This window comes from Micropterus dolomieu, linkage group LG01 (genome assembly GCF_021292245.1).
Source record: "Micropterus dolomieu isolate WLL.071019.BEF.003 ecotype Adirondacks linkage group LG01, ASM2129224v1, whole genome shotgun sequence".
NCBI lineage: Eukaryota > Metazoa > Chordata > Actinopteri > Centrarchiformes > Centrarchidae > Micropterus > Micropterus dolomieu.
The window spans coordinates 15,806,225-15,822,299 of NC_060150.1; the positions used below are offsets into that span (position 1 = coordinate 15,806,225).

At 42.5% G+C, this 16,075-nt stretch overlaps 1 protein-coding gene across 6 annotated transcripts in view; it reads left to right on the forward strand.

The window, feature by feature from the left end:
* Nucleotides 1–16,075, forward strand: part of LOC123977211 (nck-associated protein 5-like) — a 167,797-nt gene that overhangs the window by 66,991 nt on the left and 84,731 nt on the right. For 5 of the 6 annotated variants that reach the window (XM_046059804.1, XM_046059818.1, XM_046059811.1 and 2 more), the window contains one exon: nt 6,469–6,542. In XM_046059804.1, the coding sequence (XP_045915760.1) occupies nt 6,469–6,542 (74 nt within the window). Of the gene's footprint in view, nt 1–6,468; nt 6,543–8,506; nt 8,589–16,075 lie in introns of those variants that run through there. The other variant, XM_046059821.1, reaches the window with a different exon arrangement.

Consider the following 16,075-nt stretch of genomic DNA (forward strand, 5'->3'; position numbering starts at 1 on the left):
TGGCAACAGGAAGTGACATTTAACGAAGCAGCCCCCGCCGCACGTTTCACCTACGTGCACAAATTTTCTGTGGTACGTGTATCTTGTCCAGACGCATAAAAAAGCCTCTTGGAGCGATGCCCTAAAACCAACAGGAAGTCGGCCATTTTGAATTTTACGTCAAATTTTGGATGATTTACACACTTCGTACTTTAACGAACTCCTCCTAGGGATTTAGTCCGACCGACTTCAAATTTGTGCTGTGCCTTCTAAAGGCATTGAAGATGAAAAGTTGTGCTATTTGCGAGTTTTCGTCAATGGGTGTGTCCGTGGCGTGGCGTCAAAGATCAACTCTTAGCCATGACACAGGAAGTTGTTGTAACTTCAGTGTACATGCTCACATCTGAACCAAACTTTACGTGCTTGATAACTGTCCCACCCCGAAGACATCTACATGCCAATACCGATTTATATTCATAGCGGCAAGTGCTATGTAGCTCCACATAGGGAACACAGGAAGTGACATATAGCACCTTCATGCGGCGTCGGAACCGCGTAGCAAATTCACAGCCGCACCGGCAGAGCTCCAGAATGTGCAACTCGGCCGGCTCACACCCGGACACGCTACAAGTGCGAGGGCCCGCCCAACGCTGCTTGCAGCTTTAATTTAGTTTATTATTTTAATTTATTTAAATTTTTAATATATCTTAACACACACAAACACACGTTACTGTGTCATTTACTTAGTTTATTTTAATTTTGAATACACACACACAGATGCTTACTGTTTTATTTATTTATTTTAATTTAATATATTATTTTCATTTTCCAACATTCTAACACACACATGCTTATTGTTTTTACTTTTTTAAAAATATTATATTACGGAAGTTTTACATTTTTTTTAAATTCTTATTATTTTATTTTGTATTAACACACACAAACACAACTTTTGCTGTTTTATTTCCTTATCTAATGAAATGTATGAAATTAATTGTCCTTATGTACTTTATATGTTGCTTTGGCAATATTGTTGCTATACATTAATGCCAATAAAGCTAATTTGAAAAAATTTGAATTTGAGAGAGTTGTGGGGCATTTGCGTGAATATTTGTCATAAATCAGGAGAAATGTAACCCCCGGGAGGAAAACAGGAGAGGTCAATGAAATATGGCATACTTGCTAACCCTCCCGTGAAAATCGGGAGGTTTAGCAAGTATGAGCAAACCGGGGCTAATCTTAGTAGCCTCCTTGTTCACTTCTGTACGAAAGGATGCTGTGTATGACATTGTATCATTCTTCTGCACATGAGGGTCACTTGCAGGCCATGGCCAGTTCACACCTCAGTCTGATATGGGCCACATTTAAACAATAATATGAACTGTCAATCAAAAAAATCTGGATCTGGGCAATAAATCTGAATTCATAGTTTTCAGTCATGGGACATGTGCGGTGACCTGGAGGGCAAAACAACAGACCAAGATAGCGGTTCACACCGGACTACGTCGTAGAGACACTGCAAAAGCAGTTCAATCTTATTTGGATCACCTCTCAACTCAAGAAAAAGATTGATATTGACACAAACGCAGTTTGACAAACGCAGTTTGTGTCAATATCTAAAAGTGCTGGGTATTTGCGATCCATATACAGGACCTGCTGCCGTATTTTGTGTTTTTGTATTTCCTCCGTTAAAAACCGTCAGATCCCTGCCAGCGCTCAACTGCTGTAATGTTTTGTTTACCTTGCAGGGAATCCCTCACTTAACACAGCTCAGGCTTGTCTCCACGTCGATTAGTGCATGCGAAAGCACAACAACCATCCTGCATTTTGCTCTCCAAGTGAACATTTTCCTTTGAATGTGATGTCACATGAAAACTATGAATTGAGCACTGTGAACGTATCCAATGAGTAGAGGTCATGACCTTGTTTCTGCCCACTCCACATCTAAATCTTTATTCTGTCTTTACAAGAATCAGTCAATCAAGAATTTCCTTTATGGATCCATCAAACTATCGTGATACAGGAAACAGGTGTACTTCTTTATACGACTGCAGCATGATAAAAACATTCAGGATCACGTCTATCTCTGATGCCAAATCATATCGTATCTTTTTCCCAAGTGAAAAAAATCACATGAGTAGCTGCAAAACTCCATTGATAAAAGGCAGGGCTATCAGCTCGGTCTGAGGATATGAGAGCTTGATGGCTGAGCTGATACTATGACACCAGGTCATTAGGATGGTGTTACGGAGGAGTTATGACCTCTGAGGGAAGGATCATCAGCACAAAGCCCCAAAACATGCTGATAAGAATAATGAATTTAACCAAGGCTGGCTGATATGCAGAGACCTGATACAAGCAGAGGCAGGTTTATAGAAATCTGCACACAGAGGCCATTAGTCATACTGATTAGTTCATTACCTAGTCATGATAGGATCACAGTCATCCTGAATTATATTGGCGTACAGGAATATGTTTTCAATGATTCTGATTTAATTTGTTATGTTTACATCTTTGCTAACTTTGTACATATAAACTTTGGAGTATTGGATGGCAAGAGTATTTGGCTGCAAACCCAGTCGTATCTTTGGCAGGAGGCCAAGACTAACAGCCACATCAGATGTGGTGTATCTCCCACACCTTGAAAAGTCACTGTCATAATTCATTCTCAAGTGTGCCATAAAAATACACCCAGAAAGAAATCTTACATTCTATTGGCATAACCTTTGACTTGCAGTAGCCCACGTGGGAGCTCTCTCTGTCAAACCTGCAGCTCAGGGTTTGCAGTTGGTTTTAAAGTCCCAGAAGCCACGCTGGTATGTCATCAGTCTGAGCAAAATCTGTGACAAGCAGAGATAGGTAGGTGTGGCGGGTTGAGATGCAGGGATAGGAGTGGGTAGAGGTTGTGACCTTGTCTTTGGCAGGGTCCAATTCCCAGAGCTCACAGCAGGGGCTGCAGGCTTTGAGAAAGGTGGCTTATCTGTAACGCCAGCCTGAGCCTCTGATCAAGGTGGTGGAGGAAATTCACTGCATCAAAGACTTCAAGGGACACTGACCTCTGCCGCACTTGGGTCACACTTTTATCTAGCTTGAGGTTTATTTGTTTTTTCCAGTCAACTCCAAAAGGCCTGTATAAGTACCAGACGTTTGTCTAGGATGCGACTCCATCCCTCTTAATGTTCAAGAATGTGTGAAAGAGCAGAGCGTGCTTGCAAGAGCTCACATGGATGAGTAATGCATCTGATGTTTTATTACTGAAAAGTCGGGACTGTTAATCTTAAACAGATTGCATTTGGTTTGTGTGTCAGCCAATCTGTCTGTTTGCATGTTTTGTCTTTTAACAGAAGTGTTTATATTTTTTTACCCCTTCTTTTTTCGCCCCTCCCTGCTCCTCAGTTCCCAAACAGTGGGGGACGGCGCTCACATTTTAAAATTTCATAAAGGCACACGAACAGTTGGAGGGGACTGGATATGGGACTCAAGGCATGCACAAGGCGGGAGGGCTGCTTCCTAATCAAACTCTCTAACACACACACATGAGTGAACTGAGAACCTGCGGTCATAGAGCAAGAACATCAGCAAACACATTACCTGCCAGGTTAACCCTAGATCAGCCCATGCTCACATCATCCCAGCAAAAAGCTTTATCTTTAATGAAATATTAGGAAATGTCGAACTAAAAAATAGCACCTAAAAATAGCTTTCAATATTCTACATACAGTTTCAAACGCAAAAAGTGTATTTATTCCCATGCAACTGAACATATTTGTCCTTTAGGGAGCTGGTAGAGTGGAGGACAAATAAAAATAAAGATAAAAAAACCCTAAACAAATCCAGTAGGTCCTTTTCCTTGGCATGAAAATGAGGACATTTGAAGAAACTGAATACAACAAACAAAATTATGTACCTTTAAAATGAAAATTACATGTAGCAGTTGATCAGAACCAAATTCAATTTCGTTCACAACAGTCTCCTGAAGGTCTACCCTCTAAGTGCACATCTTCTTGCTGTCTGGGAAAGTATATTAGGATTTAAAAAAAAAAAACCTCTTTATGATTTAGTATACTGTGGAGGTGATTACGCACTCCTTATGAGCTTACAGCTCTTAGAACGTTTTTACCGCTGTAAGGAATTGTTGGGCTGTACGGCAGATGCAGTGGCCCCACCGTTCCTGAGAAATATGCCTCTGATAAAGTCTAGAGTCAGTAAATTCAGTTCTTTTTCAGTCCACACGTGAGTGCCTGGGCCTCGTGGGAACGGTGCAGCTTTCACACACGCCGTTAAACCGTCAGAAATAATGCCTGGCTGAAGATATAACACTCTGCATTACATACATGAGTCATGCTTTAAATCACCGCTTTAAATACCCTCCCATTTCACATGACAACAAGCATGCTGCATTCTCAGCATTCCTTCATGTGTGCTGGGGATTATTTCAGTGGCCTGTTATTAGGAGAGGTCTATGCGATGACAACATAGACTTAGGTAGCTTTACTTCATGTTTGATGTGGCCTGTAAATATTTCCCCTGACATGGGGCTTTCACGAAGAAGGTTCCCCTTTGTGCAGCAGCCGCAGTCATTATGGGATCGCGTTGCTAATGGTCTTTCGGAGACAGACGTTTTGCCCCAGACAGTTTATTTGTCTGCTTGAGAAAAAAAAAGTCACACATTTCTCTCTTGGCCATATTTGCCTAATGGTTACCCAGAGTGCCCTTGACTGGCAACTCAGCAGGAAACCTGGGCCTTTGCCATGTTCTGCTGGCATCGGGGCAAGCTGGTGGGGATGGGTATCTTTGAGTGGCAGGCTCAGATGGGAGATTAAGTGCAATAACTGCTTCAGAAGCAGCAGTGGGAGAGCGGCACCCCAGCAAGAGCAAGGAGACACAACAACTGCACTTACTGTATTTAGACCAGCAGCTTGTGCTTCTGAACATCTGGCCTAATGTGAGTTTACTGTCAAGGCCACAGGTTAAAAAAGCCCATGGAGTGATAGCAGAGGGAAGGTGGGTAACAGGGAGGTCAGAATCACCCCGTAACATTATTCAAGGCAAATTATTTAAAGTTCTTGAGCTGTGGTATAGGTGTGAAAATACTGAGCGTCAACAGAGTGAATACACAAACAAACCTGTATCGTTTTTGTGTTAAAGAAGTGGTAAATTTTTAAGGCTGGTGTAGCATTGTAGGGTAACATGTTTTTTTTATCCACCCAGTGCAGATTCACAATGTGGTTCTCCAGAAGTGTGCATAGTTTTGATGTCCTATTGTTCCAAAATTCACATTTCCATATACACCTAACAGTTTTATTGTGCACATGCAATATTTATTTTATTTTCATGGTATAACAACAGGGGTCCTCCGAAAAGTTTGAAAACTACAGGCACTGTGTTTGTCTTTCGATTCCCTGGGGATTCAAATGTTGTTATTCAAAAGAACTTTAATTTTTGCCAGCAACTAATTAGAGAACTGAGATTACAACAGCAGTAAAGAAAAATAAATGCTCAGAGGCAGCCAAAATAAAAAAATAAAATCAATAAGACATTTGCAGTAAAAAAGGCTTTATGGGTACTTTATGATCTAAACAGAAGAAAAAATAAATATCTCACAGATTCTATACTTTCTTTCTCCTAGACTGAGATTCCTGACTTAGTGACCTCTTCATGGGAATCCCCATTTGTGAATTACACTCTGCGAGCACATGCACAGTGTCTAGAAATCAATGGAGAGCATCTGTCCCACTGAGATAACTGTTTACCCAGGAGATGCGTCACGAGCTGTCAAGCTAACATCTAATTAATTAGACTTAAACCTAGAACACACTGATCTGACAGCATCAAGTCACAACTGGCGGTGTTATGTACTGTAGTTAGACCTCAAATGTCTGGAAACCCAGATGGTTGAGGTATGGTGCTTATGTGGCCTATTTCTTACAGCTGAATCCCCCTTTTCTGCTTCATGTAGTCGGACCAATAAGAGGCAAATTGTTAGGCCATAGCCAAGAAATCCTGACATCTGCTTTTTCCATTCTGCTCTTAGACTTAGCTCATTTGGTCTGTGCTGTAACTCAGTAGCGCACATTTTGCGAGTGCGGGGCTATTCCCAGCTGACATTACACAGCTGGGCTCGCTTCTGGGCCAGCCGTTAGAAGTTACCCAGAGGTGCTTCTGGAGTTACACACAGTGAGAAGAGAGGGAGAAAGAGACTAATCTGATTAATCACACCTTTTTTAAAAGTACTTCTGTTCTGTGACGCTGTTTTTCACACATTTATGAAAACAAAGTGGAGGAAATACACAGTCCAGGCATGATTTTACAGCATCTCATCAATGAATGGTCATTGTTGTTATTACTTGGCTCAGGTGAAAGTATTTAAGATGAAGACATTGGTTAAAGTTTGCCTGTGTTTCTAATATATACTGTCTATATTCAGCATGTGCATTTGGACACCGACTCCACTGCTTACTTTTGGCTTTTCTCATCTCTTCTTGGCAGGAATACATGGACGCCAACAAATGCATTGACGAGCTTCTCAAGCAGCTTGAGGAGGAGCGCCGAAATGTCCGAAGGTAAGACGCTCTTAAGATTTTTGGGCAGATGTTTTATTGCCTAAGGACATCCGCAGCTGCACGCAATCCATTCCCAACCAGAGGCAGCAGAACAATGTTGTTGGTTTTGAGGGCGAGACGAGCTTTATACGCTGTTCCTGAGAAATGCTTTTTGTGTTGGAAGCACTCTGAAAAGTGGCAGACAAAGGGGTAACTCTGCTCCCAGTGTGGGGTTGACCGGGGGCATTTCTCATGGAGGTCCTTTGGAGCGGATTTGCCCAGACAATGGGAATGAAGAGCTTATGGAGATGCCAATCTAATGACCTTGTCCCCTCGATGCTCCTATCACCGTAGCCCTTTCAGCAAAGCACTGCCTCCATAGGAAAAAGAGACAATTTTTTAAACTTCACCCTCTTTTGTACAACCCTCTCTCCATCTCAATGGAGCTGTATTCCCTCAGCTCAAAGTAATTTTCCCCCTGAGTGAGCACAGAGGGGCTGGGGGTTGGACACAAGAGATAGGGGTCTCGGGGTGGGTGGCTGGGGGGCTGGATGACCACTGACCGTCCCCTTTACTAGGCCAGGGCAGCCCTTTAATAATGGAAGTGATGTGTAAAGGAATGACCCTCACGTCTATGTCATCCCCACCCCTCTTTAGAAGACATAGGAGTCATCTTTGCTGACACCCGGAGTGACCTAATAGCCACTGAGAAAGACCAAAATGTCTTTGTAGGAACTGACCCATGTTTGGCCCAGAGGACCAAGTGGTTTCAAAGCCATGAACTTGTACTGACTCCCAGCAGTTGGAGTGGCTGTCATAACCACGTTCAGCATGATTGTGGATGTTTGGTAAATTGCTTATTGTTGTAATTTTCTATTATTATTACAGACATTAAAGTCTGATGTGTCATTTTAGTCACGCTAGAGACATGGCTCTAGGTAGGGAACAAGTGTGAGTTTGTGTTGTAACATAATTTACAGAACCCCCTTAAAACTCTTGAATGTGCCTTTGCCTTGTAGAGAGTATTGTACTTTGTCACAATAAAAGCTGGATTTACTTCAATGGAACACCCAGGGTGAGGCTGTATGGTGTAAACTTAACTTCAGACTTGACGTAGGATCTGCCGTTTGAAGTGAACCCTTTTATACAGAGGATCAGATAAGAGTCTGTTGCATACTGGTCAGTGCAGGATTTGTAGCTCGCGTTCAGCTGAGGGCAAGTGCTAGATACGAAGACAATACAAGCTTCTACTGAGCATCAGTGGTTCAGCAGGATACAGTGACAGGTACTAACACAAGAATTTCTGCACAGTTGAGATGAAACCACCGAGCCATTGTAAAGAAACCACCATATATGCAGCTAGTGCTTTAAAAAATCCCTCATTTATTTGAAGCACAAAGTTTTCTTTAGAAATAACACACCAACAGGCAGGATTTGTGCACATTTCTTTTCCAGTGTTGGTTGATTCAGAGTGACGACAGTGATAAATGACTTCACAAAGGCTTTTGTTCAGCTAAAACATAGACCCCAAGTCAAAAAAACCACCTCCTTCCTCTTCTTAAGCAGCATCTCACAATGCTATAAATGTCTCCCTCCACCCATCAGAATATGGGGCCCATCCATCCGTCAAGAGGAGAAAGAGAAGCCCCTTACATTCCTCTAGTTCTCTGCATCCCTACTTCATGACCCAGTGACCCGCTGCATTCATGTCACTCATTGTACCATATTATTGGGTAGTTTCACGCTGGTGAAATACACAGATAGGACAATCATGATTTTTAAATCAGACTACTTTTTCAAGTTAGTAATCATGTAGGTATATCAAATGTCCCTGTCTTTGTGTCAAGTGAACACGCAATACGATTTCCTCTGTGTTGTGGCTATTATTTTTTCCTTATAGGAGAGACTCTGAGAGGAATTCTCCACAAAATATCTAACCTTTGAGCGATGAATACGAACTGCCTTTTGGACTGAAAGGTCACTATTAACAGTTTTATGAGGACAACAGCTGAAGTAAGCTTCGAACTACGGCCCGTGAATATAACGGCTCATCCAACACCAACGCAGGTAACACTTACTATAATGTCCTCGCACACTCGGAAGTCTTGTACACAGATTGGATGAATCAACTCTGACTATGAAAGAACCACCATTATCTGCAAAAAAGTCCACTATAAACATCTCAGAGCCACATTTCACGCCCACAGCATTTAATAGTGGAAAGATAGATTTTTAATAACACAAACACATGAACTAAAGATAGCTTTCAACTTGTTTTTGATTATACGTCAAAAGCATCTGCTGCATCCACAACATCCTAAAGCCCCACGCATGCACACACAGACACTCACACACAATCTCTTGCACACAGTCGCAGCATCATTGCTCAATGGAGCACAAAGCCCCAGTGGGATGCTGGCCGGGCTTTCCTGCTCCCCCTATTCAACGCGACCACGTCCTTGACAGACGGACACAAAAGCTCAGCAGCACAGTGTCAATATCAGATGGAGCAAATCCAAATTTGGCAACATTAGCTGCAGCGTACAGTAGGACGTTGACCTGGGGTTTCCAGTTATTCATTATTTGTGTGCTCTGATTAAATATGATAAAATGTCTTTAAAGGTTTGCAATGTCATTAGTGGTGGCCTTTAAATGCGGGTGACGCACAGTGTTGTAAATTAGATGTGTTGAGGAAAATAGAGTTTATTTAAGACTTCTTTCAGCTGAGTGACAGACATCTGTGGGAAGGACATATGGATGTTCTGCGGCGTTAAAAAGCATGACGGGTGGGGAGTGAGTTTGCATGACCTCTTTCTGACAAGCTGCTGTGTCAAGGCACCGTGACTGTGTAATCTTCCCTGTGGATTAAAACAATGTAGATTAGATTCTTTCCACTCTATCACCCATTGTCCCTCACTGTGCTGAGCTGGTTTTTGTTTTTCCCTGAATCTTCGTTTGACCTTGTTTGTGGCGGGTCGAGTGTGGCCAGCATCAGGTCACACGGCCCGACACTGGCCTCACCTGCCATTTTCTGCCTGCTGGAGCAGATGGTGTTCGTTGGTGACCCCTTCCACACCTTGGTGGACAGGGGAGGGACGAGGAGGAATGAGGAGGGTGGCCGGCAGGCAGGGGCCCCACTCCGAGCGACTGGGAGCTGTGGAAGGAGGAGGCGGGGGACTCAGCTGGAGATCCACTGGGCTTAGGACAGGTTGCGTGGAGCAGGCGGCTGCAGCTGCAGCCCAAGCCAAAAGGACATTAGATTCGACATCTGCTAATCAATAAGCTATTTGTCATGTTCATAGAGCAACTGCACTTGGAAGATGCTGAGTTAGAAAGTGGAGGTCAGATCAGATGTGCGCTTATCTGAGGGATTAAAGGTAATAGGTCTTTCATTTCTCTAAATGAATTAGCCTGTGGGCAGAATTGAAAATTGACTAGTTTTGTCCCGTAGCTGCTCAACATATATTCCCATTTGCCCTTGTCTGCTCAGACAACTTAGAATTGGAGATTTTGGATTTCGGATTTGAAAGCAGCGATAAGAGACTTTTTAGAGTTTTTAAACTGTAATTTTATTTTTAAATGTCTGTCCATCGCTATAATTCCCTTTGTGTCATTTGGATTAGCTTATTCCAAATTATTTTTATTGTTTCAGCTCTTATGATGACAGAGCCACTTATCACTTAAGTGTACACAAATGGCAACAATTATTTCAAATGAAGTTTACGACTTCAAAAATGTCTCAAAAACCCCTTTGAGAGGCTTTGAGTGCTTCCTAAATTTTTCATTTAGGGGACACTGATGGAAGAGAATGTCCTTGCACTCCTATGGCAACGCCAAGGTTAAGTGAGCGAGAAAGAAATGTGTGAGTGTACACACACGGGAGAAATAGAACTCCGGAGCATGGAGCTGGGAAACAGCTTTACAAATCTGGACCTTGCTGATGTTACTACAAGGCATATCTGGCCTCAAAGACGCCTGTGTGCTGCCGGCGGTCTGAGCAAGATGAAAGGCTGTAATCCTCAGCTGAAGTATGTGGCGAGGCCTGTTCTGTCGATGAGGAGGTGGATAGGGTTCAGCCTCCCGCAAACCCACCAACGCCCCAAGGATCCGCCGTCTCGCTTGGGCGAGAGCCATGCGTTTTACAACTTTAATTGGATAAGTTGACCGGTCTAATGCAATAATTTGATCATGCTAAGCTCCGAAGAGATCTAATGCACTCCCAAAGTATATTTGTGTGCCCTCTGAAGTGAATGCCTTAGCCTAATCTATCCATTAGAGGTCACTTTACGGCCCAGGAGTCCAGACTCCAAAATATCTCAAAGGAGCAGTCAGTGGGTAAATAAACCAATCCATGAGACCTTCATTGGAGCCTTTAGGCAGTGGTGGAATTTGGTAAACAGACTGTGGGTATTTTTCTGAAGATTTTCTTTTTACAATAAGAAACCCATGATTATGGCTTGAGGGGAGGATAACCCTGAGCAATCTGATGCTAAAATAGGAGGTTATTATTCCAAACATGCATGTTGCTATCAGCAAAAAGCTTTTCTCATCTACCATAGCTTGGTTGGTAGCATGAAGTTGCATCTTATTGATCCTACCTTTACTGGTCAGTCGGAGCTGGTAACTGCGAACATGATGAAGATGAGCTCCCCAAAGCAATTATTTAAAGAGGTAACACTGATGGTGTAAGTTAACACTTGTCTAGTTTGGACACACTCGTCTCCCGAGTCCTGTAAACACCAGGCGCTCCAGCCCTGATTCGTGTGCAAAGTCCCGGCTAAATACATGCATCCGTTTTATGGAGCTTATGAGAGGAAGAGGTTAATCGAATGGGTTAATGAAGCCTTTTACTGACACTCCCTCAAGGTCGTTTCATAGCTGGTTGCATTGCCACATTCCCATGCACACTGGACAAGAGTACTTAAGCAATGATATGCTATTCACCATAAGCCTTCATGTTTCTTTTCTACAGCATCCAAGGTTGCATATAAAGCTAAGCAGCTGCCTACTGCACTTATTCTGAAAAATAATCAATACTTAGCATAATGGATCTAACCTTTCCCTGCAGATATAGTTGTAATAAACATTTTTTGTTGCTGCCAGCTGGGATATAGTGGTTTCACAACATGCATATGCAGTGTTTTATGTGACTACGTGACATGTATTCTTGGCATTTGGATGGTATTATCTGCATTCCTAGAAGCAATTAACTGTGTTTAAGAGCTGAGTTTTTTTCAGTGGGGTCTTGCATAATCGCTAATTACCACTGTTGTTTGTCTAAGTGAGTTCTCAGACACTAATTTGAATGCCTTGTGCTGTAAAAAAAAACAAACAAACAAAAAAAACACTTCAATTATGCACTGGTTCAGAATATAGCATTTTTTATCAGATGAGCTTTAGGAGAATGTGCTAGGACTCCTTTTGTGCTCATGAAAGCGTGCAGTTATTTTGACTGTGTGTGCTGCACAGCGCTTTGGAAAACATCCCCATATTAAGATAAGAAGAGTGATAGATCCTGTGTGGTTTTTACTGTTGATAGATCCTGTGTGGTTTGGATTGTTGAGAGATCCCGTGTGGGTTTGGCTGGTGGAAGTCACAGTGGTTGCAGCCACGCTATTTACCTTCAGCTCAGGGCTCTATGGAAAAACATCCGCTCATCTCTCTGAGGAAACAGGAACGAGTGAAAATTTGTGAAATTCACAACATGTCAGTCTCGAGAGGGCATGTCCTATGAGTTTGTTGAAGTGATGATTAATCAAATCTGATGTTACTTTAAATAACTAATTTAATTAATACACCACTGGAGCTAGTAACATGCGGATTGCATTAGGAATCTCACTGGGTGGTAGATTTCACTTGTTTGATTTTAAGAATGTTTTTGTTAAAAGAATCACATTTAAACATATTAAACTATTACCACATTTGTTTCCAGACATCATAGACACTGTAGACACATTAGCCAGTACGCTGCATTTTACACTGTGTACCAACAAGTCGTGTCAGCCTCCACTGATATGCACACACTGCATTGTACTATGAGGTCAAAATCTGCATGGTTGCCTAAAAGTATTGTATTCAAACATTAATAAACTATTACCACATACATTTTTAGACCCCGTACTGCAAGGTTTGTAAATATATTACCCCTCTTTGTCTGTACGCTGCATTTTACAAAGTGATCTGATTTGTGGTTGTTTTTCAGCTCTAAACATTTTAAACATAGACATATTTAAACATAAATTACTACCCCATATTTGTTTTGCGACCACATAAGCATTTTAACCAAATGTCAGCCTCAATTAATGTGTACACTGTATTTTACATTGCATGCTACCAGGTATGATTTCGTGTTGTACATCAGCCTGGGTGCTTGACAGCACATAGGAGGTTTTTATGACCTACTACTACATTGAGTTCTGACAGGAGAAAACCGGCTTTTGTGAAACTGTGGTGTTCATTTTGAAAAGTATTACATCTCACAGTACCACTGGTGTGAGCTAGAGGATACCGCTGAAATTAGCCATGGTATAATAGTCCCACTTGTTTACCATAATCACACAAGTAATGGTAAAGTAATTCTTTAAGACTGACTGAAGATTAATTAAAGATTAACTCCATCAGTGTTAATCCTGCTCGTTCCGGTCATGATGACTTTAAGCATTTTCTGAGTTGAATCTCGCCTACTGATAATGTCTCGCCGGACCGCCATCCTGACTGCCGTTCCGCCCCCATCCCCCTGCTTAATGAAACATGACCGAGGTGCATTATCACTTTCATTGTATTACACTCTTCATCTTGCCACACAGAAGTTAAATGACACTCACTAACACACACACACACAGCCTCTGGACCGTCATGTGACTCGCGTCTGTCTGGGCGTTTGCCTTTTTGAGCTGCATAGATCCTGAGTGGACTTGTGTTGGGTAAACAAACACGTTGCATGTCTACAGCTTGGTATTTCCTTTGCTCTTCTTGATGCAGACCAACACCCCAACCCCCCTTCCCAAAAAGAGTCTAGCCATGTTGACAGCTGAATATCTCCTGAATGGCTTGTAACCACCCATAGTACCTCTGATGTGTTTCCAAATGATTTTACACCCGTTACTTTTCCTCCGTTGTATCAGACATTAAATAGCTGTTCTCAGAAGCATGTCTAAGCTTAAACACCGCATACATGCTAATCGTCTTCGGGGTGCTGCAGAGACGGGAAGGAAACAAAGTTTTTCTTCTTCTTCTCCTGTGTGATTAAAGTCTGTCTCAGAACACACACCTAGACGGCAGAATGGAGTGATCGGGTAATGAGCTCAAGTGACGCATCCCGGGGCTCCCCCAGCCATTTCTGGTCACTCATCTGTGATCAAGCTGCAGCGGATTAATGTCATGGAAGGAAAGTGCGGCTGGTGGCTGGAGCCCTGGACATTCCACTGACTCCACTGGATGTTTGTACATTCATACACACAGATTTACAAAGTACAGTCTTAGCTGGGTACTTCCTTTTTATTATATTTTAGAGGGAAATATTCCAATTTTCACCCCACTACATGTATCTGATGGCTAGATTTAAGGATTTTAATTTTACATTAAGACATACTGTATGATCAGTAAATTAAATATGATAACATGCAGCTGATTAAACTATCCAAGAGCAAAATGCGGTTGAATTTAGCTCCATCTAGACTACAACACTGACATGCTGCCTACATGTTAATGCATCAATGATTTAACACTCTTTAAGGGGAAATTCTTCAGAATTAGTATTCTTAATCCATCTTTAGACCAAATATAGTACTTTAATGAAATATAAACCATGAAGTCCAGTTGATTGCAAGACAAATTCTTTCCATTTAATTTCAGTGTTCTGCTGAAATGAACCCTTGCCCATATTTGATTTGCCAATCCAAGAATACAAAACACCTTACTCACACTCAAACCTAAACTACATCTTGTTGACAATATTTTTGTTCTATTATTGATGCTAAAACTGCCAAATACGTAACCTTCCTGAATCTTACCACTTAAGCTCCCCAATGTACATAAAGTAACAGGCTTTTGTAGGAGTATTTTTACATTGTTGATTTGCTACTTTCACTTCAGTAAAGGATCTAAATACTTCTCCCACCACTGCACACACACTACCGCAACCACTAGCATCCCTTTTAACCGAGGCCACTCTACACCGCAGTTCAAAGGTGCTTTGCTCTCACAAGTTTCCTTTGTGTGCACACAAACATACACTCACACACGCACAACCACAGCCACCAGCGTCCCTTTCCCTCGGACCACCCCTGCACCCCATTACAAATCCATATCGACTCGCCGTCCCTCCAGCCCACTGTCCCAGCACCATCCTGTCTCCCTCCCTAACCCCCCCCCCCCCTGTGGAATGCTAACCTGAGTTTGTGTGTGTGTGTGTGACAGTGGTGGAGCCGGGCTGGCTGTGTGGGCGGCCGAGTGTTTCCAAACAGTGGAATCTGTCACTGACACCCCTGGCAGAGCAATAAGCAGCGCCTTAATGAGCTCAGCAGATCACTCAGCACACACACACACACACACACACACACACGCATTCATGCACACGCTTACAGGCACATGAATATTACAAATACAGACACAGCAACACATCTACATAATTATGGTTGTGAGAACCTACATGCACCCCTACATGTATGGGCAGTAATGTGTGTACATACTGTATGAACACACACACACACACACACTCACTAGATTCTCATTGAGTAGTAAAAATGGACAAAAATGAAGCTACAAACAAAACAAGGTTTGTTTCCTGATTAGAGGAAAGAGATGGGTCCTTTCCAAACGCCACCGCTGCCGAGCTCCGCCTGTCTATTTGTTGCCCCTCACACAGTTCCCTGCTCTTGATGAAATTAGAATGGAACACTGCCTTCAATATTTCTTGATTACACCGCATATGTATGTGTTAGTGCTGACTCAGCAATCCATTTGTCTTTTTTACCCAAATGGGACAATGGTGTCTAATTGGCGACCACCTGCTCGTAGAATCAAATCACACTCGCTCTATATTCAGATTTCCCTACGAGACAGCTGCACTTATGACAAACACAATTACCCCTCTGCGTGACATTACGGTCATATACTCAATAATCAGGCTTCATGAATCTTCCTGAGTTTTATGATGACAAATGAGAATGTGGCAGCCAGCTTTGCGAGACAACTGACAACGAGAACCTGACAGGATGTGTCAATTTTTTATGATCGCTGTTGGGTGATGCCAGATTTCCCAGCACAAAATAATCTACCTCCATGTGAGTGACAACTCATCCCTGCATTTTTATCTCCAGTCTTGCTCCACCTTCCCTCAACATGACCCCCCCACCACACTCTCCACAAACTAATTTTCTGACATGGTTATTGTCATTATTCATTTAGGACATTAGTGACAGTGAATGTGGGACAAAGTGGCAGCGATGGCCCCAGCTCTAAGTCAGCCCCGTCCTTTCTTTCCCCTCTTTAACTGAGTTCCTGTCACTACGACCCTTTTAATTCCCCCTTTCACCCCTCCTGTGCCCGCCCCC